We start from the raw sequence: 24021 nt of genomic DNA on the forward strand, positions 1-24021 counted from the left end.
CTGGATTGGTTCTTGGTGCATCTTGTTTGTTTGATTTGGATCTTGAGAAGTGTTTCGAGTTGATTGGATAATTAGTCACTCTTAAACACTACATAAATCATGTTACAACATATATGTATTTATTGTAAAAAAACTATCATGAAAGTAATAGATATATTAAATTTAAATACATATATCATACATTTATTAGTTACTTATATTACTTTTGATATATTATAGAATTTCTCGATAAAGAAATACATGCATATGTTTCAAACTTTTTCATTAATGACCTTTGGCTGGAATTCGCAACGCTAATTAAAATGCTTTTCGAATATTTTTGGACTTACGTCATCGAAATTTCTTTTGGCATGCAGGGCCGGGATTTGACTTTTATTTATCTATAGGTAATGCTGTTGCATGAATATATATATATATATATATATATATATACACGGTGCTAATTAGTTTTGCCTATAAATATTACTTGTAACCAGAATTAATGCCGCGATTGGTAGATAAAATGAATGCCATTATGCCCGGCGTGAAGAGAGGGAGAGCGTAATACAATTAATTATCAATGCAGCCAAGAATGACTTGCCGGTGCAGTCGAATATGTTTGCAATTGGTTGGCTGAATATATATATATAGACACAAACACATAGAGAGAGAGAGAGAGAGAGAGAGGGAAACTCTCAAATGCGGGTATGGGCGGATCCAACTAAGGTATGGAAGAAACTTTATGCCCTCTTGGGCAATTATTTTTTCCTGTAATTATATTTTAAGCCTCTTTTGGAAAAGACAATAAATGAATTGGGTCATATTCAAATTCAAGTGTTTAAAGTATAGTGATAAGACTTTTATTTTATTATCTTGAACACCTTAGTTCAAATCTCTCCAACCACATAATTTACATTATTTAAAGATATTTACACATATTTCATTTGATTTATTATTATATTTTTAAAATTAAAAAGAAAAGAATAAAATTGGAATATGTATGAAGATTTTTTTTGAAATATCTTTCTTTTAAAGATATTTACGCACATTTTAAATTAAAAAAAAAAGAATAAAATTGAGTTAAGTAAACAATAAAAAATCAAGTTCTCCTAGAACGAATTAAATTTTTTGAACCAAACCTCCCCTAATTAATTAAACTGGCTGGGTCCACCACTTGGTGCGGTCGCCCATACACACACACATATACACCCCCAATTAATTGAATTAGATGGGTCCACTACTGGGTGCCGTTGCTTATATATATATATATACAGTCTTTTTCTAGTGCGGGCACCCTCATTTATTTTTCATGCAAACATATTTTAAAACCGCGGAGTTTAAGAGAGTTAAGTTTTAACTCTTTAAAACTGTACAATTTTATAGTTCATTCAATAACTAACTCTTTTAAACCGCGCAGTTTAAAAGTGTGTCCGTATTAAAAAAAAAAATTACGGCCGTCTGCATCTGAGAATTGTATATATATATATATATTAGCAGTTCACACACAGTAGATATGTCGACTTGGAAGGACATAAGATATTTATCTATGGGAACTACCCCAAATGGATGCCAGGCAAGACCAGTTTGCAGGATTGGATAATTGGTTGAATAATGACCAATGGCCACAACCAGAACAATTACTAGATGCTGCTCTAGAAGATGAAGATCATGAGCTTGCGAATAGACTAGAAGCATGGAAATACTACTAAGAAATATTTTTTTTTACAAGAGGGAAGAGAATACAAGACTAAGTAGATTATAAGGCTCGATGATTCATACACCTACTCGAAGTACCTTTTTATAGGTATTGAGGGAATCTTCTTTTATTACTACATCTTATCCCTAAGGAATCTTAATTTATGACTCATCACTGTTTTATACCTTTGTATGGTTTACGCGAATTTTATTAGAAAATACTATTAAGAAAGATTTTCTTACAAGAGGGAAGAGAATACAAGACTAGGTAGATTACAAGACCCGATGATCCATACACATATTGGGAGTCCCCTTTTATAGGCACTAAGAGAATTTTCTTTTATTATTACATCTTATCTTTAAGGGATATTACTTTATGACTCACCACTACTTTATATTACATAACACAGTATATCTTATTCCTAAGGAATCTTATTTTACTATTCACAACACATTTTATTCCTAAGGAATCTTATTCCTAAGTTTGGGTCAATATGGTCAATTCGAGTCGGTGAAAAATTTATTCCCAATGTCCTCAACAGTCATCTATAATGTAAACTCAAGGTCACCCAACAAGCCAGATAATTTTATGAACATGGTTGTCCTGTGTTAAAGAACACAACTCCCCCGAGTCCCGTCTTAATCAAGCCTCCGCTTGTATGGCTTTCATCGCTTCCTTGGAAATCTTTCTATGAGTGGTCCCGCATAACTTCCAATAGGAATATGTGGTCATCTAGGTCGTGCAAAAGATTAGGCGGACTCTGAACATAACATTTAGCAATTGCAATTTACATTAAAATTACTATACAACATCAAAATTTCAAAACACACAAATTCGGTGGGTTGAAGAATTTGAGTTAGAGTAGAGCTTGAAGGAACTTGGTGATGGTAGACTGGTAGAGGGTGTTGTAGCAGTAGATTTGATAGCAACATATCCAGTGTCTGCATCTGCAAATGATGATCTACATGTCGGATTGGAAATGATGGTCAGTGGTGGCTATGTTGTGTCGAATCGATAGACATGTTGCGTCCGTGTGTCGATTTGTGATGTGTATGAGAAACCCAATTGTGAGCAACAACGAACGATCAACAAGCGTGAAGAGTGAAGACTGAAGAGTAGAGAATAAGAGAGTGAGAGAGGGTGAGTAGATTGTGGATCATGATGTGTTGACCTGATTGTGTTTTGTGTGAATTGTTTATGATCGTGTTTTGTGTGAGTTGTTTGTGATGTGTGTGGACCAAGATTTGTTTGTTTTTTTTTTATGGTTTTGTGTTAATTGTTTATGATGCCTTTGTATTTATAATTCTAAGTTGAGGCTTGAGGGAGAGGGAGGTTGTGCATGTCTATAGGTTTAGTTTTCAATTTCATTCATTTTTTTTTAAATTTTAAAGCCAACCAGGTCGGTTTATGATCCGATTAGGTTGGCAAAAATGCATCCGATCAAATTTTGTTAAGAAGCCGATCCGATCCAAACCCGATATTTTTCAGATAAAATCCGGTCGGGTTAAATTGAATCAGATATTTTGCCCAACCCTTTCTTGAGACATAAACAATTACTAACAAACCATAATAAAAATGGAAAAAAAATCATATTTTCTTAGAAATTTAATTTTTTTACATGTTAACTTTTATTTTGAATTGTTACGTCTACATAAAAATTAGGATATGAAATTTAGGATAATTCTAGATACACATATTTGTAAAGCATCCTAAAAATCTACTAATTAAGTGGTAACTCAAAAATCTACCTTACAATTATTCTGGACCGTCTCACGTCAATTAATAAATAACAAAAGAAACCCATTGATATGTGATTCACTACCACACACCATGGAATTTTCAAGTTCAAGCTTTTGGCGCCGGTTAACTTGAATGTTTCATTACAAATATTAGGGTTGGCAAAACCTCGGGTCCAGGTGGAGTTTAGACTTACCAGGCATCGGCCCCGAATTGATAAAATTGCTATCTAGACCCGACTTCGTGCCTAGTTTTTTCACATCCTGGCCGGGTCAAGCCCGAAAACTCCCAAACATGGGTTTTTATTTGGATTTCCCTTGCGTAGATATGAACTGAAAAAAAAATGTAACAGTGCAAAAATTTAAATTTCTAACCTACTTAATTCATTTAATCTTCAATATAAACTCATTCAATTATTTATCAAATATTTAATTTCAGCAGCACAGTAATTAGCAAATAATATCCGACATAAGTTCAACTCATCAACACAATAATCTCCAAATTACATCCAACATTAATAATAATAATAATAATAAGAGTTTCATCATTTTTTTTTAAAAGAGAAAATTGAGAAGTCAAAAATCAATGCCTCGTGGCTGTGATGGTGGAGCGATGATGGCTAAGAAGGCGACGATGGAGACTGTGGCTGTGCGAACATGGCTATAGGTTGTGCTTTATCAGTTGTGACAATGACACTGGAGATGGAAAGAAGCCACGCACCAAGGCCAACAACTGAGAAGTGAAAATGGATGATGCCTAGGCGTGGAGGTTCATGGAGGAGTGGTGCAGCGGTAGGTGGTGGCTGTTGGCTTGGAGTGTTGGAGAGTTGGAGGCGCCACCTTGTGTTTGTTTAAGGATATATATACAGGTACGGATCTGGGTTTCAAGTTTTTGGTGCAATATTCGGACCCATCCAGAAATGTCTGGATATTGAATTTCAATACCCAAAACCACTTTATTTACATATGCAGTCTGAATTTTACTTGGTTCGAATTGGCTAGGTCCGGGCCGAATCTAGCCCTGGCGAGTTTTATTGCCACCCCTAACAAATATATTGATAACTCTATGATAAGATAGTCCAGACATTTGGGCCGGCCATACTTACGTAGATATCAATATCTAATATAATTGGATGGTCCAAAATTCATCAATGGGCTTTGTCTTGATCTGCCTTATTATTATGATTGTAGTGAGTAATTTTTTTAATTAAACGGTTTGTTGGTTACGTCAGAAGGTCTTTTGATCGAACGAAAAAAGCTTCTCTTTTAATCGCGCAAATGAATTTAGTTTTGACAAACAGTCAAACACCAAAAACAAGGTATTGTCACAAAAAAAAAAACACCAAAAGCAAGGTGTGGCGAGGTCGGTATCTGCCACCTAACAACCTTATTTGTGAACCAGGTAGATATTACCGACACGTGTTGAAACTCTCGGCATCCATCTACCTAAAGAAACAGGCAAATGCCGGTTACACACTGACCTGACCTGAGCCAGCAACTCCTGTAATGTATTGCAAAGCAAAACGAGACTAATATATAAAACAGTTGCCGGTAACACCCAACCTATCACATCGGCGTCACGCAGTAAGTTTAATTCATTCAAAGAAAAGAAGCAGCGACCACAAAAGCAAGAGTAGAAGAAGATTATCTATCTATCTATCTTTCTAGAATCTAGTATTTTTCACTTGGCGAGCTTTCTTGGCTACTAATAATTATCATCAAAATTCGATTGATGGCGGCCTCAAAGCTCGTGATTTTCTCACTGTTTTTTGCCCTAATTTTAACTGCTGCTGATGTCTCGATCCAAGGAGAAGATGTGCCGCCTCTGACTGCATCTGACGCCGTCGATTCTTCCCCTCTCAAGATTGAATTGGACCAACTCAAGTCTAAGATCCGTTCTCTTGGTTTGCATTTTTTCTTTTTCTTTTATCTTTACTTCTATTTGACTCCAAATCATGCGTGAAAAGGAAGAAATACAAATATCGAAAACTTTTTTAGGTTTAAGTCAGATTTTGGGAGTATCGACGCTTGACTTTCTACTTCGGTCTCAGTCTCAGATAGCGTAACTACGAATTTCATTGAAATGCAAATTGAGCATTATGTAGCACCAATTAGTCTGACTGATTTCATCATTCATTTGTTGGCTATTATACGTTTGCTTAAAATTACATTACTATCTAAATCTAAAAATTAGAGCTGAATGTTTGTGCTGTTTCTATTCGAGTCCATAGTTATATCAGTGTTTCGTGGGAGGAAAACTAACTGGGAAAATTAGTATAATTGAGCATTGTTTGGTTGTTTTGAGTTTATTTCAAACCCTTCGTATCTCTTTTCAATAGGAATCTTCAAAGTTCTGCTGTTGTATGTGAGCATTTGTTTTGATGTTGTTTACTTTTTTGTTCTAAAGAATCCCATATTGATGAGAAAACCCAAGAGTTGAAAGGTAAGGACGAGGTGGTAGCACAGAAGGAGAAGGCCATTCAGGACAAATCAGAAAGGATTGTGTCCTTGCAGAAAGAATTGTCTTCCCTTCAGGTTTGTACAAAGGGGAAAATAAATCATATATACAATGTCTTAGTAGGAGAGTTGTTGCGTACTAGTGCTGTGAAAACATGCACCACAAGCATTTGTTACTAAGCAAGCTTTCTTTTTCTTGATTCTTAGAAAAAAGAGACGTTAAATGCTGCAGAGCAGGTCGACAAGGCTCATGCTCGTGCTGATGAACTTGAAAAACAGGTGAGGTACCTACAATCAAAATGCTTGTTTTGGAAGCCACTGCTTCTTTCTAAGTGTTGCTTGTCTTTGCAGATTGATAATCTCAAGAAGGAATCAGAGAAACAACAGAAAGAGAAAGAGGCCCTGGAAGCCAGGGCGATTGAAGCTGAGAAGAAAATAAGTGATTTGAGTGCCAAACTAGAGAAAGTAAGGCTTTTGTTTGGCAGAATTTCTCAGTGGTTCAATTTTATTGTTGTATTAAGCTTACTCTCGTTGTTGTTTGGAGTAATTCCCTTTTCTTGCTTGTGCTTATTGATGATAGATAACATGTTTAGATAGAATTTGTTTCTTTATCTGGGTCATCATCCCATCATTTGTCCATGCTCAGTTGCTCGTTGCCAACTGTATGTATGCTAATCATTTCCGCAATTTTGGAAACTGTATTTGTTTTGTTGGGATGCCTTTTAACCTCTGATAGTTATGTATATTGGAATGAATTTTCACCCATGTGGAACTTGCATGTTGCTTAATTGTATCCTATGCCTTTCATATGCTGACATTAGAAGATTTCTTACTTTTACAGCTTCAGAAAATTAATGATGAACAGAAGAGCAAAATTCGTAAAACCGAACGTGCTCTCAAGGTTGCTGAGGTATCATTCTAACTTGATTGAATTTTATGCGCAATCCTAGAGGATGTTAAAGCTTCTTCTTTTATCTTTTAATTTGAACTTTTCCTTGGCAGGAAGAAATGATGAGGGCAAAGTTTGAGGCTACTTCAAGATCCAAAGAGTTGACGGAGGTAACACTCTTAGTTTATTTCATAATCTGTCTATCTAATATGGTGTTTCTGTCTGAGCTGGTTCAGAAATTACATGTGTCTTTATACTAGCTATATTCACATTTAGCTGAGGTTTTGAGGAGTTAGAAGAGAAAGTGACTTAGGGTAGAAGGTTTAATATTAGGAAGTTGATCTGAGGAATAGTGTCTGTTGAATCTTTGACTACAGATACTTGATGTGCCTGATGGACAGAATTTACTGCTTGAATTTTTAAGACTTAAACGAGACACTACTACATATTATTTCTAGTAGGAGCTTAATTTTTTTTTTTTTCATCATCTTCAATGAGTATGGTTGAATTTAATAATAAATATTGGCTTAATTTATTTCTTTACTGAGACACCACTAGATATTATTTCTGGCAGGGGCTTAAGCTTGTGTGTTTTCATCATCTTCAATGAGTATGGTTGAATTTAATAATAAATGTTGGCTTGTTTCTTCACTGAGCTTTCATTAGATGCCTAAACTGTCTAAACATTCTTATGTCCATGCACTTGAGTCTGATTTTTGAAACATTATTGTGGAATTGCCACTATTAAAAATGACAAATATCCACGGATGTTGTTACATTGGATCATGCGCTTCATGTTTCTAGGTGCAGTAGCGATGCACTTCATGCCATGACAACTATTCTTTTCTCAGATAAACTGCTATCAAGATTGAATATATAAATTGTGGTGCTAATGCATGTCTTAAATTTCTTATCAGGTTCATAGTGCATGGCTTCCTCCTTGGCTTGCTGTACATTTACTTCAATGTCAGGTAAACATTATGCATGCATGGTATGTTCTGCCATCAGAGTTTCCTTTAATTATTATCTTTTAATTTTTTGCAGTCCCTCATTGAGACTCATTGGAATGCGCATGGAAAACCTGCCATGGATGTTGCGATTCAGAAGGTAATATCTTTTTGTTGCCATATGGTTACATTCCTTGCATGTTTTGTGACAAAACTATTTTGTTCGTCATCATGTTCTTACAAGTTTAATTATAGATTTTGCATTAGAATTAGTCATGACGTGGTGTCATTAATGAATGGAGTGCTTAAATTTGTTCCAGGCTCTGGAAAAGAAGGCACAAGCTGGAAAGTGGGTTCAACCCCACGTGGAGACAATTAAAGCTGTAAGCTCTTTTTCTTATTCTTCTATTCCAGAGATTTTGAAATATATAGAGGAATTAATTTTGAGTTAATTTTATTCTCCTTCTCTTATTCTCTTTTTTACATTGGCTATGTCTTTCGTGAAACAAGATCTTGTATATCTGTATTTACTTTTGCTACCTTAATTGTGTTCTTCCGCTATACTGACATTGGGGCAAATTCTTATAAAAGGCATCAGTGGACCAATGGCACATGATAGGTTACTGTTTTAATCATAAGTAACTGTATGTTGAATGTTGTCCGTTTGTGTAAGAAATGGTTGATTGCTTATGTATCTGATTGTGCAAATCTCTTTACCATCCATCATTTGAAGAAATGGATCCCAGCCGTGAAGGAGCAGTGGGTAGTTTTCACTACAAATGTTGAACCACATGTACAAACATTGAAGACAAAGACAATTGAAGCTTGTGAGGCAACAAAGACTGCAGTAACTCCACACATTATTAGAGTTCAAGAAGTTGTTGATCCTTACTTTCAGGTATATTAGCTATATTTCTCATTCCTGTTCATCCGGTATGTTAACATGCATCCTTAAGCAAGCTTAAATTGGTCACAGGAAGCCAAGAAGTTTAGCAAGCCATACATTGATCAGGTTGCAACTGTGGCAAAACCTCATGTTGACAATGTACGAGTGGCACTGAAACCTTATACCAAGAAGGTTGTTCGGGCATATGGGAAATTTCTAAAATCTGCAACCACGTACCATCATCAGGTATCAACTTCATTACCATAATCGCATGTGTATTAGGATTGTCTATTAGTCTTGAAGCTCCATCAAATTTACCCCATTTCTTCAAGCAACTTTGCAGTGGACATGGCATATCTTATCATGGTGATAAGGTTTACCAGGGTAGTACATAGGAAAAACTATGAAATTGTTTTGATAGATTTTTTTTTCCCTCCCCAGTCATCTTTTTAATTATGACGATATTTTAGAAAATTTTAGGTGCATTCGTCATTTTTTATATCAATCTTGCCGCGTTATAATCATTGCACAATTTTCCTCTCTTTTTAAAAGGTCCAAGCGTCAGTGCAAGAAATGCTTAAAAAGCATGAGCTGACAAGTCCTCTTGCAACTAAAGAGTTAGAGTGGTTTGCGGTATGTGTCAAATTTTTGTTTCCTTAACTGTGGCTAGTATTTAATCTGAAAAATTTCCCATTGTCTTTGGTTGCTTGTGTAGCAATCTAAGCTCTTGGTAATTCAATTGCTGCAGGCATCTGCTTTATTGGTCCTACCTGTCATCATTTTGTTCAGAATTGGTTCAGCCATTTTCTGGTTGGTATCTGATTTATATATTCGATTTTGAAGTGAAATTTTATACATTTGCATCAAAGTTACAAGTTGTAGTATTTTCTGTTTCAAGGCTATATTATTTTTGATATACTTTCTAATGTAACTAATATCTGCAGCAAAAAAGCAAGGAAGCCTGTTCGGCATTCCCACCATCATTCTCGTCGTAAGGCCAAACGGGGACACCCAGACAAATAGAGTGCTACGAGATTACTGTCAATTTGTTTCTGAGTAAGTCATATCAGTAATTGGCCTTTTTTTCTCAAAACCCATTGTTGGACAGAGGCTAAGTATACACGACAATCTTTACTTTGTAGAATTTGAATATTTGAGTGCAGTCAACAATTTTCACCTCAATATCCTTGACTAGATGTTCTGTGGCTTCTATAAAACATCTGTTTTTCAGTTAAATAATTGTCTTTTGTGCTTTTGTCCCCAGTTGTCCTCACTTTAATAGCATATCTATCATTTTTCATTCATGTTCTGCAATATATGTTATTTGATGCACCCATGCTATGTTTGTAAATGTTCTGTTTTGAATTCTGCAGAAGGGAGTTGACGCGTTAGACTTGGGTTCTTTTGGGCTATAAAGTTCCATCCATGTGAAGAGCTCTAATATTTTTGAAGCTCCAGCATCATTTTTTTTAAAATTTTTTTTCTTGTTTAATATTTGTGAAAAAGAGATGCTTGGAACCTTTCACACTACTACACAGTTAGTCATCTTGGAGAGATCTAGAATTTAGTGTATGATGGGCAATGAGCAGGGTGTGCTATTTATGTTGTGAGAGGTGTAATCTTATTTGATTTGAACTTCTCAATTCACGGTTGAAATTACTCAGTCTCAACTACCCGGGTTATTGGATTTTTTTACCATCATGGATTTACTTGATAATCGAACAAGTGTTGGTCTAGGGAAAGGATTTGCCATTTAGTGGCGAATCATACATATTTGCTTGTTTCTATTATTGGAGTTGGCACTTTGATAATTTTTTTTAAATTTATTTGCAACCAATTTGCCCATGCAACAGCCGCGGACAAATATTTGTGCCAACGTTTCTGTTCTGTTGTGGATGTATGGATGTATGGCGGCATGAAAGGCTGGTATAAGTCAGTATAACAAGTAACTTCTTTTTGTTATCGGTAACATGTTTGTTGAAAGAATAATTTGTCTATCAAGGTAATGTCTGCGACTAAAAACTTGTGACGGGTACAGACAATATTGTTACGGATTATGTATATTTTATTTGTGACGCGTACTTACAAAATCGTTGCAAATAATGAGAATTTACTATCGTCACTGCCTCGGAAATGGTACACCGCCGGTATTTGCGGTGGTATGCTTGCTATTTGACGATTGCGGAGGAATCACTGCATTTTCCTACAAAGAAGTTGCTATGGGTACAAGAGTAAAGCTCATCCTTGGAAATTGATTTGTACGATTTTGACCTTCTACCATTCCTTGTAAGGTAGCAGTTATGGTCATGACGTTGTACTCATATCGATCTCATTTTAGATGTGTTGCTTTCTTTTATATCAATTGTGAAGAACAAAACTTATGAAAAGAACAATCACTTTAATAATATTATGAAAAAAAACACGAGGATAGAGATTGGCTGCAAATGAGAGACGCTTATGAGCACATTATCGATCTCAGTAGTTGGATGCGCGGCGACTTGTGTTTGTTAAGAGGCTATGGAGTGTGGGGGACAAGATGATTAAATGAAGTTGATTATTAAAGCTACGATTATCTTCTTTAAATCTTTCGGTTCGTATTTCACAATTGAAAGACACAATAAATAACCCTGGAAAATGCAAGACTAATTAAAAAAGATACTCCTAGATGAAGGGGTGGTGTAGGGGTGGCGTCTTGTCTACTATTCCTAATAAAAAAAGATTTGTTTCCAATAGCCAGGTAAATTCACCCACTTACACCTCCAACATGATACGCAATAGAATTGATCCAAATTCCGAAATTAACAAACTTATAGCTAGTCTACACCAACAGTTCTTAATCAATTATCTGCTAGTTTGCTTTACTCGTCATGAATTGAATCGATCAGTAAGGAGGCCAGTAGCTGTCTAAATCCATGCAGTGTTCCAAGCTCATGTATCTGCTGCCACCAGCAGCTCCGTTAGCTTGATTAATTTCAGCAGCATAGCCAGTCAGACTCTGATCTGCAGCATAGGCAGAACTCGTCATCATTGAACAAGTAACTTCTTCTTGATGCATTGCCTGAGGATGAGGAGGCGGCGGCGGCATTGGTCGCAAAACAGGTTGTGTTGTGGCACCTCCAAGATTTAAATTTAGTCCTGAAATAGTGAATCCTCCTGCAAGTGGATAGTTCATTTGGGACTGGATTGGGAAATTATTATTTACACTCGATGATGCGCCGCCTCGGAACATTCTTGTAAATTCTGCAAGTTGATCTGCATTTCCCGTGTAGTTTCTTCCAACTGGAAATTGGAAATTCTCTGCTTGAATCATTTGTGGCGGTATAACACTTGCTCCTATATCCAAGTTGTAAGCCGGATTCACTGCTCGAGATTGGTTTGTGGGGAATTTTTTGGCACCCGCACTCTTTTGGAACACACGGCAAACTACCCATTCATCCTGTCGAATACACGCCCAAAAAAGAAAAATCAGATTCCATCCAATTTTGAAATTCTGGAAACCTCCAGTTATACAACTTTTAAATAGAGAAAATATAGGAAAGAGAGAAAAAGAAGCTCTCGACAGGTCACTATGGCAGTCGAATAAAAGTTATAATTTCTTTTAGAACTTATTTTTATTGAAAAATTGTGGGAGATAATTAGTTTTGCTGCCGAATTAACCACTCTGTGGTGTTGAGACCTTTTTTAACTAAAACAAATGCAGGCTAGGCGAATGATCGAGATTGGGTTCTGAGTCTTTTAATTAATCTATAACAGTTATATTGAATCACTATCGATTAAATATAAGTGAAAAGATGTTTGTTAAAAATTAATCATCAAGTAAGTTCTTATCAAACACTTTTTAAGTAGGCTTTGTTAAAACTAAGCGAAAAAAAAATTCTTTCTTAAAATTAAGCAAAAACACCGTTAAGTTGTAAGCGATATCGATCGAGCTGCATGCATGTATGCAACGCTGATTTGTAGAACATAATTGTTCTCTTATCTTACATCCACTTTGTTTAGTAACGATTTGGAGTGGTGTAGATGAGAAGCAACTATTATGTTTGGATGTGAATTCTTCTTATTTGCCCATCAAAGACAAAAGATAAAATTAAAAATAAAAAATGAAAACAAAGGAGAGACCATTCTTTTATCATGGCGAATAGGGTATCTGCCTTAGCTAAGAATCCCGATGTTACCTAGTTTTGTTTTTGCTTCAGTATATAGTTTGTGTTGAAAGTTTCTTTGGCTTCTAATCTAAGTTTTTCAAAGTCCATTGATTATTTTGGTGCTTTCTTGCAACTTCGCTAAAGGGTAATAAACTAAGAAACATGTATATATCTTGTTGTGATGACATGCAAAGCCTAGCCAGTTAGCAGAAAAGACAGAAATATAATTTCAATAATTTTCCAAACAAATTCAGAGAATTAAGCTGCCGGTAAAGGTGTTTCATAATTCTTAATCACCGTCGTGCACTCAAAAAAAAATTCATTAATTTTGATAATAAGAATAAGATGTGTGCATGGGTGCTAGTTGGATCTCAGACTCGAAGCCCACTAACACCGGTGTGGAGTGGAAAGGGGATTTAACGTTCACTGATGCAACGCTTAAAAAGATATATATGTAAGATTTGGAAGAAGGAAAATACCTTAGAGGTTCTAAAAGCAGATTTAGAGTGGATGCGATATTCATGCATAACCCAGTTGGTTTTCTCTCCTCTGGGAGCTCTCCCTCTATAAAACACCAATGTTTTTTTCATCCCAACCAGCTCAGATGTGACGCTGTTGAAGATCTCTTTATCTTTTCCTGTGGTCTTCCAATATCCTGTGTTTGTTGCTCGATTTGTTCTCACACCAGTCGGGTATTTCCGATCCCGAAGACTAAAGAAATACCATTCCTTTTCTCCCATTTTCGCCTTCCCTGGTTGACAGAATATATAACAAAAAATTAGAAAATAATCATTGATTTGTAATTTTATGTAGATATACTTGCTTTTCCTCTCATGCAGTCAAGACTGGTCCAAACAGATTTCTGATTGCTGTATATCATAAAAATCATGTAATTTGATTTGGAAAATTTTTGGCTATGCGTCCGTGGCTTTTGACATTCAATGAAGGGGAAAAATTTTGAAATTTGAAAACCCTAGAGTCTACATGAATGAAGACATATATGAGAATATTTCTACAATAGGCATGCATATATATAAGAACATGGCTAGACAGCTTAGAAATTATTATCAATTGCTACGGTATGTATAAAAGCTCAAATTGTTGGGACTATAGTTTTTATGTCAATCGTATATATAAATGACATATATACTGACATTAATAGGATGTTTATGGTAACGAAGTTGCAGTGTGTTACAACTACCTGGGAGGTCCCACGGTTCACATTTGTTAAGATCAACATCAGCAATTGCTCTTCCTGTGAAACTAGCATCCGAAATCTTGTTTACGAGATAGTAAGTGATGAGTTCTTCATCCGAAGGATGAAATCGAAATCCCGGTGGCAACGTTTCCTCCTTCTTATCTCCTTCCATTTTCTATTATCTCCTTCTCAATTTGTATGTTTCCCTTATGATTATGTTGACCCTGTGCTAAAATAAAATGACATGAAGCGAACTGTTCAAAGTAATCAGAATGAAAATAATAGGGAGCTTCCAAACAAACCCTAGAAAGATGAATTGTTGTCCCTAAGTAAGAGGAAAACCTGATGATTGTAAACTTCTAGGAACTAAGTAGCTTACTTGCGTGGAGAATTTTCAAATCAGTTTTGGTTCAATAATGGTTATTTCTTGAGGGATTCTAGATAACTAAGACGATAGAGAGCTTTTCTTACTTACCATGAACAAGAAATGTGAGAATTTAAAAGCTTCTTGTTTGAAGAAAAGAATTGAGGGTGTGACTGTGAAGCTCTCACCTACTATGTATCTTCACCTGCAAGGTTCATGGCCACGTCCAAATTCCAATGTTTCAAATTACATGGAAAGACAGTCATTCAAGAAATCCTTTATTTAGGATATTTACATGATCGCCCACTTGTCGTTTAGTTTAAAAATACATATCGGTAAAATGGCCATATGGTCCTCACCATGTCTCTAGGAAATAAATAATTAATTGCATTTTCAGTACAGATATTTTTTACCAACAATTTTTTGTCTAGTTTCGTGCTAGCTAGGCTTCAATTGAGCTTGATTTAGAAGCGCTTTTTCATAACCCTTATTAGTGATATAAGCAGTGTAAATATATATATAGAGAAAACTTTTGACCTGAAATTGAAGTTAGAGACGGATTTCTGATGTCGTAGATTGATTTTTATAATGTTGTAAATTGATTTATGATACTATAAACCCCATTTTGGATTTTAATTCTAAATTTTAATCTCGGATCTTATACACACACACATGTATGTATAGGGTTGTGGGTGTTCTCATTTTTTCATGCGGACATACTATTAAACCGTATGGTTTAAAAGCGTGTCTACATTGACTCTATTAAAATGGTTTAATAGCGTGTCTACATAAAAATAAATAAATAATGAAGCTGCCTGTAATAGAGAATGACTATGTGTGTGTGTGTGCGTGTGTGTGTGTGTGTGTGTGTATTGAGTGTTGTTGATATTGAGTCATAATAAGAATTTACATTTTTTTTGTGTACTAAAATAGCAAAATAAACAAAAATAAATGCATTACAGCTAATTTGTAGTTTCTGATCTTTTTTTTTTTGTGCTAAAATGTAGTTTCTGATCTTTTAATTCCATCTATATTTTAAAAAATTGGAACACACACTAAATAATTTCTCTGTATAATTTGAATGTAACATCCGAGAATAGAATACTGTTCATGCCTTCGTGGATCCGAGACAATACAGATAGATTTTAAAGAGTGAGTTGAAGCTAGGGATACCATGAATTGTAGTAATTAAGAAACAACCAAGAAGAACCACGAATATAGGGAAATTAGAATAATAATATATAGGAAATAAATTCCCTGAGACCGAGGGAATAAATTAAAAACATCAATCATGAAATTATATAAGATCTTTGGAGCATATATTGCAACTCTTAACAACAGAAAAATTAAATATTAATGAAACTGTACTGATAATAAGGATTTGGTCATGCAAATAAGACAAAGTCACGTAGACAATGTCCACTTCAGCACGTAAATCCCGTTGATATCTATTGAAACCTAAGTACCAAACATCTGTATTACTAGCCAAATTTGCACGTGATGGTGGACCCTTTTCAATGGGTATCTGCCACGTCAACAGCCCCAAATTCTGTGGGAGCTTTTGAAATTGTAAGTTGCAACACTAGGAAAATGGTTTAGGGTTCCATTTAATAATGGTTGATTCTAGGGAAAGCATTTTGCCTTCTTTGAGACCATTTTCCCAGATTCCTTGGGTCTTTGTTCTCATGTTTCGGATCTTAATTAGTTCGTGATTTGTGTTTCATTATAGTTGTTCTCTCTCTCTCTCTATTCACACACGTGTGGGTGTAGATATACAAACACTGTTAAAAGAGTATTCATAGGATCGGCTTATTTTGTGTGCTTTCTCAACACTGCTAAAAACGTAAAATCAATAGCAAGACTTCACCAAATGTTTTTTTTTTTCCTTTTCAGAGATCAATTTGAATGTTTATTTTTTTGTGGATCACAACAAAATTGGCAAGCCGAAAGAATCAAGTGTAAAATTTGGAAGAATTGAGAAAATCCAAAATCTGCCAACTCAAGAAAAGATTAGCTAAATTTCCTTATGGCCATTTCCAATTAAAATCATCATGACATGATTCCTTTCCTTCTGATCTTTCGTTGTTCTGTATAGAAAAGGCTATTGTAAAGCCTGAATTAATAATCAATGAGAATATATGGGAAACATTATTTAATTTCTTCACTCGTAGTAGTTTTTGTATCTTTTTTTTTTTTTTTTTTTTGAGTATCTATTGACTTTTCTTCTCGGAGAAAAGGTAAAATTTTACTTGACACAGTTTGTTTGATCTGCTTCTTTTTTGTTTCAAATTTTACAACCGTTAGTCTGTAAGCAGGGTACATGCACATCCTTTTCCCATTGTTGCGCTTTCTTTCCCGTTTCTCCTCTTTAGTTTACCTCCTTCGTACAGGAAGAGTGCTAGCTAGCTAACATTTTTTGTCCCAAATTAAATATCAACAAAGATTGTGTATAGTCAGAAACTATGAGTTGCAGACATCAGCATTTTTGTAATTAATGTTTATACAGAATTAAAATTGTTAGGAAAAAGGAAAAATATCTCGTATTGATTGAATATTGAACTTCAGTTAAGTTTATAAGATTTAGACAATCCTCGACTCTTGAACTAATTTTTGGGTCGCGTTAGGACCATAGGCTTCTATGTATTAGAGCTAAACTCATGCATGAGTGGGCTCTCATTACCTTACCACATGACAACAACCTATCAAAAAGACCAACTTACCTGTGACAGGTGTGTTCGAAAATTAAAGAAAAAATATCTCATATCGACTGATTATTGAATTTTGATTAAATATATAAGTTTTAGGCAACCCTTAACTCTTGAGCTAACTTTTGGATTAAGTTAGACTCATAGACTTTTATAAAAATTTCCAAGAGGCTAGTAGCTAGAGAATAGATGGTAATGATAAAAGAAATTACGAACTCCTAAGCCTAATCTCGTCTAAGAAAAAAATGCAAACATCCGTATCTAATATTTTCATATTGAATCTATCTAGTCTCATATCCACACCTTCGACTTAGACCTTTTATATATTGATCGGCGTGTTGATGATGGCAAATTCTCTTTTTTCTTTAGGGGTTTTACTTCAATAATTTCTATAACTTGTTTAATAAATAATAACTAATTCTCGCTAACTGCATATATCAGTCGTCTTTCTTGTTTTTTAAGTACATCTGTCGAGAATCGCACTGAAATTTTAAAATACATTTTCCATTTGATGATCTCTTTGCCGTTAATTATGATTTTGGAAAGATTGAGAGGTATAACTTTTCCATTATTGAGCAATAAGTTATGAGAACTTAAACAAATACAATACATAACCATCTATCACAATCTTTTTGATAACTCAATAAGTTCGGAGAATTTAAACAAATATAATACTTAACCATCTATCACAATCTTTTGTTAACTTATCAAACACTTCAAATTATGATATTTCAAAAAGGTCTTGATCGCGCCTACCTGTTCTCCGATGGCCAACTAACCTTTACAGACAATTTTCTAATTAATTTAAGATTTATTAGAAATATGATGATGATATATACGTGATTGATTGGTATGCTCGATGATTGAAAGAGGGAAGAACTCTGAACTTGATAAGTTTATCCAACAAGCTGGGCATGGAAGATCCAATCATTGATATTGATGCAATTAATTCATCAACCTTTGTACAAATATATATGATTATGAAAATTTGAAGAGATGATGATACTCAGGCAACTCAGCTATGAAATAGCAATAAATGTTTATGTTAGAGCACATACTGCATGAATCCACAAATTCTCTGCCGAACAAATGTACCAATATGACAAAGAAATAAATCCAAATTTAGCTAATGACCATCTCTTGTGTCACCAATTAGTTTCTTTTTACTTTGAGTTTGTCAACAGACCAAAAAAAGGAAAATTCCCCTTTTGCCTCGTAATATTAACAATATCATATACTTGTATGAAGATTGAGTTAGGGTTTGAACACAGTTGATTTTACTTTATGAGTTTATTTCATTGTAGTAGTGTCGTTGAAACATATTTTATCATGGAAAGTTACGATACACCAATTCAGATCATCTTGTTATAATCATGCATATTATTAATTAAGTTTGCGTGTAAATTTGCATAACCTTCGTGGAATAAAATTATTGTTCATGGTGTCATTTGATCAACACGATTCTAAGGTAAATGCTTCTCCTTTCTCCTTCTGGGTTATTTTTTGAAAAAATAATTAATGAACGGTTTATTGATTCTCACTGTGAAGTAGTTGGAAAATATTTTTCAATGAAACACTCCAGATCGAAAAGATGGAAAACCGTAAAAACAGTTGTAGAAAGATCATTCAAGCATTGATATCCTACTTGTCAAACACTTCAAAATATGATCAAAAGATGACAAATAGTTTATTGATCTCATAATTACGCACACCTTCCAAACAAATAATGACAAAAAAACTTAAAAGTAGTTTTGCAAAAGGAGATTAATAATGAAATTTTACATATTATATATATATATAATTTACTTGAATTGTTAACTCAAGGATACAAGAAATCGATCAAGAGAGGAGGAGAGCTGGTATGATTTTTGTTTCCAAAAGGGTGCAAGATATTCAACAGAGTAGTTGCATGTCAAGATGTATAAATGGAACTCTTGAATAATTAATTATTGTCATATGTACGATTCACTCACTACATGTACAGAATTACTATTGCACTTACTGTGTACGTAAGTTAGTTTTTAGTTAGCGTAAGAGATTGTTTGTTGCATTTATTTTTTTCTCGTCTAAATTAAAAACATTATAGTAAACCATTTCTATAAATTAAGCTCTCAGATAAGTTAGGTTAGGTTAGAAGATCCATTATATATTCTAACTAGAGTAATACGTAGACTAAATAATAATTGATATATATGTATGTGTATTTTATGCAACCCGTTGAATTGAATCGGCTTGTCGTTTAAAAGAGGTTGTTGCAATAAGTAGTAACATTTTGTTTTTAATTCTTATTGGGCCAATAGCCCAGTCGTGTGGTCTGAGCTGAAGGCCCGTTTTGTTTAATTAAACACCAAATGGACACGAAATATAAAATTCATAAAAGACACAACGGAACGGAACCCTAATCGTTGCTGTCTCCGCTCTGCCGCATCGCCTTCAGGTGGTACCTACAGGTACCGACGTCGAACAACTGTTCTTTTACTGGGTTTGTTTGTTTATTTATTTATTTATTTATTTTAACAACTGGTGTCTGTGATCTAATGTTGTTGTTGTTCATGCGATTATGTGCTGTCATATATGTAGTGTGATTTTGGATTGAGTGATTAGGTTCCCCAGTTGATGCTGGTAGCATTTTTATTTTGATGCACCCGTTGTTAATTTAATAATTTCCTGTGCCTGTCACATAATGAATAAATGAATTGATAATGGCAGCAATTAAAGCTCGCTCACTCACTCAATGTAAGCGCCCTGTGTTCTGTAGCTTGTAGAAGAAAGATATGTTGGAGCAGGAGACAAACCCAACTATTAGCAAATCAACTGGCCTGCCTCGAAAACGATTCTATCGAGCGCGAGCACACAGCAACCCACTAAGTGATTCCCACTTCCCTGTTCCGATCTCCCCTTCTCATGTCGACTATTCCCTTCATTACCCTCATTTTTTCCCCCCAGCTGATCAAGTTAATTGTTCTAAGAAGATTCAGTTTGCAGACATTGGTTGTGGTTTCGGAGGACTTCTAATTAGTCTTTCAACACTTTTCCCTGAGGTGTTGATGATTGGGATGGAACTTAGAGATAAAGTTACAGAGTATGTCAAGGAACGGATTTTAGCGCTGAGGGTGTCGAATCCTGGTCAATATCAGAATATCTCAGTTGTTCGAACTAATTCCATGAAGTACATTCCTAATTACTTTGAGAACGGACAACTTACAAAGATGTTTTTCTTGTTCCCTGATCCTCATTTCAAGGAGAAGAATCATCGGCGTAGAGTGATTAGTCCGCACTTGTTAGATGAGTATGCTTATGTTCTTGGTGTTGGAGGGATTATATACACAATTACTGATGTCGAAGAGCTAGGAGAATGGATGAGGTCTTGTTTAGAGAATCACCCCATGTTTGAAGCCCTTACAAAAGAAGAGCTTGAAGCAGATCCAGTAGTAAAGCTCTTGAGTTCTGCAACTGAGGAAGGACAAAAGGTTGCTCGAAATGGGGGACAGACTTTTCAGGCAGTTTTCAGACGCATAGTGCCAACCTCGTGACTAGCTTGGGTATAAATTTTTTCTACTCAAGTTTTCTTATGCAGGTGACTGTCTTGGTAGAGCAATGGATTTGATGTTGGTTACTAAAATTTCTGTTGTCAAAATTAGTCTTATTTTGAATGCTTGCTTTTTGAAGTATTTGATTTTCTGTGAATTTAATATTGCTATCATGAAAACAACGGATTAGAGTTATACCTTACATTAATCGATCTCGGTTTTTTGTATTCAGTGTAGGGTGGAAATTCTTCATGCATACATTGAAAGTTTCTTATTTTAAATCATAAGAGTTATATTTGGAAATTGACTGGATGAATTTTTCCAGGAGGGGCAGTTGCATTGAATGTTGGTTCTTGAAGATGCAGCAATGACTTGAAGAATGAAAGTGATGCTTTCTTTAAGCAATATGATTTCTTGAAGGAGCACTTGCACCCCTACCAAATTAAAATATTCACATATTTCAGTAATAATAGGCGTTACATCTCTTAGAAATATTTTCAGGCTTTGCAGGGCAAGCTGATTTCATTGAGTTTATTGCGGTAACCATCCATTTTCTGCCTCCTTCTCCTCCTCCTGAGATTAGTGGAAAGAAACATGAAATGATTCCTTGAATGAACTTTTTCTTGGCAAGCATTCATAAGTAAAAAGGAGAACGACGCTTAGGTCTCTAATATTTTTAATTTTTATCACTTGTCTCTATTTTTTTTTTTAATACCCCATTACATCGCCGATGTTATACTTTTAAAGATGAAACTTAATTGTTGCAGGGTCAGTACGACTTTTAACATACAAAATTCTACCTGCCTTTTGATAGCAGGATATAATAGTAAAGGAGCTTAATTGTTTTTTCCTTTCTTCTTCTTTTTGTTGTTTAAAGTTTTGTCGTCAGGAACATGGTGAGAGATTCAAAAATATTAAGTACCCAAGTAGAAAAACTGAGAAATATTTAGATATTGGGAACATAGTGTTATTCTCCCCAAAAAAAAAAAAACAAAAAATGTAATATTTCTCACATTTAATACTTAAAAGTGCCAATAGTTTGTCTTCAACTGTTTCTCTAGAGAAGCACTTGTTAACATTCCTCACAATCTGTTTCATTATTATTTAATTTATTGAGATCTCACAATTAAACAATCACGTTACTAGTCAAATAACTAAGTACGCGATCATACCCATTATAAACAAGCTTTAGAAACTTGTTTCACATTTGCTTGGTGTACGAATTTGCTTATAAGCCGAGAAATTGCACTTGTATCCGAAGAAGTCAACTCTTCTTATGCGTTTTCCAACATTTGAAGCTCCTACAGACCAGATTGAATCGAATAATTTGTTAGTAGTCTAAAAGCGGCGTTGAAACATTTAATTGAACAATTTTATTAGGGAAAATGATCAAAACCACCTTATTATTTCGGTAAATTAATCTTTTCTTCAATGATCATATTTCGAACCTCATCAAAACCGTCAAAAGACTAAAAACATTTCTTTTCTTTTCTTTCCTTTCTTACTACTTTACCTTAGATATGGTAAAACCTACCGTTTAGTAATAAATAAGGTAAAAAGGTAAAAAAGCACATAAGTTTGAAATTAGTTAAAAATAATAATAATGAGAGGTTTGATGGGTTTTAAGATATGAAGAGATTTATAAATGATTAATTTCGACAAAACGTCAGCATTAGAACTTCCGTTTGTCCTAAAATTTAGTACTGTTGAAAAGTCAATACATAGATTCAAAATTGGACAAACACTTATATTTGGAGGTGGCCACAAAGGTTCACTTTTGGAGGAGTTTGGAGCCGTATGCATGGTTTTTTTTTTCAAAAATAAAGAATTTTTGCCACTTGATGAAGACTTTTTCTGATGCAATTGAAGAGTTTTTTCAAAGGTAGAAATGGTGGTCGAAATCATTGAAATAATTGCATGGAAGTTGGTTATTAGGTACAATCTTGGTGCCTATAAATAGAGAGCATTTATTCCTTCTATTGTATCCTAAAATTAAGAAAAAAAAAATCGAGTGAAGGATTGTTGAGAGAGTGAGCAATTAGAGAGTGTATAATTGTTAATTCGGATAATTAACAATATATGGTGCATTTGGGATTGAGGTGAAAGCTACAGCTGCTGTAAAAAAAAGCCGTAACTGTGAAACAATAGTTAGTAATATATAATAAATAAAAATTTTGATAAAATTATTAAAAATATAATAGATTTTCTATTATACAAGTGAAAAATCATATCAACGTACCTTCCAAATTACAACAATTAGTGTTTACCAAACACTTTAATGATGTAACTTTTAAGTTACAGCTGCCTAACCTCAATCCCAAACACATCCATAATGTATATTCTAGTCGACGTATATAGGCAAGCAAGCTGATCGAAAAGGCAACATTATGTGGATTATTGAAGTTCTATATAGATAACAAAGTGTACATTAAACATTTCTATTATTGAAGTTCTAAATCTAAATAAATTTTTATAAATGAACACTTTGTATGCATTTATCCTTACAAAAAAAGAAAAATAAAATGAAAGAATTATATCCAACATTTGAGTTTTGATGAGAAAAATCTACAAACTAATTGAATCAATAGGCCACGAACTTTAACCATAACTCGACACCGAAAGAAATTGTGTTGATTTAGACTTGACTTATTCAATAATTGTGTCAAATTTAACCACCTATACTCATTTATTCGTGCCGTGTTCATATCAAGTAGTCGGATCGTGTCAAATTTTGCTAGCTCTATTCACCATTACAATATTGCCATCTTTTAATTAAATTACATAAATATCCTTTGACAATTAGTAGGTACAAAATTACAAACCATTAAACCACTCATCCTCTTGTCCACGCAACTGAAAAGTTAGGGGCTGTTTGGTGTATTTCATGGAGCTCATTTTCATTTTCGCTTTTAGAATGTAGATGAAGTACGTATTCAGCAACTGTTTTGAGAGAACATGTCATATTGATAAAATTTAAAATACATGGTACATGTTGGACCAAAAATAAAATAAGTCTAATAAGGCCCATCTAATAAATTTCCTCTCAATCAAGCCCACGAAGTGATGGACAAATGACCTAGAATGATCCTTCTAAGTAATAAGATTTCAAAGCCCAAAAGGAGCCAAGGTCCTAGATTTCTATCCTAAGACAAATCACCTAGGATAAATCAACTAGGTGGCAAGGATTTAAAGTCCAAAACGTGCTGAGGTTCTAGGCTCTTATCCTAGGACAAACCTACTAAGTGTGAAGGCTCTTATGATCCCAAGGTCTTAGTAAAAATAACCTAAGGATAGAACATTTCTTCCTCTAATTTGTAGACAAGTTTGTATATCCATGTGTCAATCCACATGGGCTCGAGAGGACAAGTATTGCCAAATGTCACAAGAACAATGACATTTGTCATCGAAATAACTAGGACCCAAGTCAAATCAGTTTGGTCGATAAATATGTCTTTCATTCTCATCAAAAGGTAAGACAAAAAAGAGACT

General features: G+C 34.5%; 3 protein-coding genes across 6 annotated transcripts; 2 read left to right on the forward strand and 1 right to left on the reverse strand.

Moving 5' to 3' along the window:
- The first annotated feature begins 4775 nt into the window (after nt 1-4775).
- Nucleotides 4776-10394, forward strand: LOC18053930 (myosin heavy chain, striated muscle). 2 transcript variants are annotated; one of them, XM_006450053.2, is made up of 15 exons: nt 4776-5315; nt 5819-5946; nt 6076-6147; nt 6220-6333; nt 6710-6778; nt 6871-6927; nt 7675-7728; nt 7802-7864; nt 8025-8087; nt 8438-8602; nt 8681-8836; nt 9143-9223; nt 9306-9400; nt 9535-9646; nt 9964-10394. In XM_006450053.2, exons 1-14 carry the CDS (start codon nt 5144-5146, stop codon nt 9611-9613), a joined length of 1368 nt encoding a protein of 455 aa, XP_006450116.1. In that variant the 5' UTR covers nt 4776-5143; the 3' UTR covers nt 9614-9646; nt 9964-10394. The 2 variants fall into 2 exon arrangements, with proteins under 2 accessions (XP_006450116.1, XP_006450117.1); XM_006450054.2 differs by having other exon boundaries at nt 9339-9400.
- Nucleotides 10395-11471: 1077 nt separating this feature from the next.
- Nucleotides 11472-14105, reverse strand: LOC18053931 (protein CUP-SHAPED COTYLEDON 1). The gene is made up of 3 exons (XM_006450056.2): nt 13937-14105; nt 13215-13486; nt 11472-12026 (listed from the first exon to the last, which is right to left on the reverse strand). Exons 1-3 carry the CDS (start codon nt 14103-14105, stop codon nt 11472-11474), a joined length of 996 nt encoding a protein of 331 aa, XP_006450119.1.
- Nucleotides 14106-19366: 5261 nt separating this feature from the next.
- On the forward strand, nt 19367-21212 carry LOC18053932 (tRNA (guanine-N(7)-)-methyltransferase). Of its 3 annotated transcripts, none has more exons than XM_024192253.1 (3): nt 19367-19452; nt 19712-20544; nt 20858-21212. In XM_024192253.1, the coding sequence occupies exon 2, from the start codon at nt 19777-19779 to the stop codon at nt 20533-20535; it is 759 nt and encodes a 252-aa protein (XP_024048021.1). In that variant the 5' UTR covers nt 19367-19452; nt 19712-19776; the 3' UTR covers nt 20536-20544; nt 20858-21212. The 3 variants fall into 3 exon arrangements, with proteins under 3 accessions (XP_024048021.1, XP_024048022.1, XP_024048020.1); XM_024192254.1 differs by having other exon boundaries at nt 19761-20579; XM_024192252.1 differs by having other exon boundaries at nt 19761-20544.
- Nucleotides 21213-24021: the final 2809 nt, after the last annotated feature.

The sequence above is a fragment of the Citrus clementina genome, unplaced genomic scaffold (genome assembly GCF_000493195.1).
Source record: "Citrus clementina cultivar Clemenules unplaced genomic scaffold, Citrus_clementina_v1.0 scaffold_1, whole genome shotgun sequence".
Lineage (NCBI taxonomy): Eukaryota > Viridiplantae > Streptophyta > Magnoliopsida > Sapindales > Rutaceae > Citrus > Citrus x clementina.

Coding starts and splice junctions, on each gene's coding strand:
- LOC18053930 (XM_006450053.2), top strand. CDS start 5,144: ATGGCGGCCTCAAAGCTCGTGATTTTCTCACTGTTTTTTGCCCTAATT. Junction 7,729..7,801: donor TACATTTACTTCAATGTCAG/GTAAACATTATG, acceptor AATTTTTTGCAG/TCCCTCATTGAGACTCATTG. Junction 8,603..8,680: donor TTGTTGATCCTTACTTTCAG/GTATATTAGCTA, acceptor AATTGGTCACAG/GAAGCCAAGAAGTTTAGCAA.
- LOC18053931 (XM_006450056.2), bottom strand. CDS start 14,105: ATGGAAGGAGATAAGAAGGAGGAAACGTTGCCACCGGGATTTCGATTT. Junction 13,487..13,936: donor TGAACCGTGGGACCTCCCAG/GTAGTTGTAACA, acceptor TCTGTCAACCAG/GGAAGGCGAAAATGGGAGAA. Junction 12,027..13,214: donor CTGCTTTTAGAACCTCTAAG/GTATTTTCCTTC, acceptor TGTATTCGACAG/GATGAATGGGTAGTTTGCCG.
- LOC18053932 (XM_024192253.1), top strand. CDS start 19,777: ATGTTGGAGCAGGAGACAAACCCAACTATTAGCAAATCAACTGGCCTG.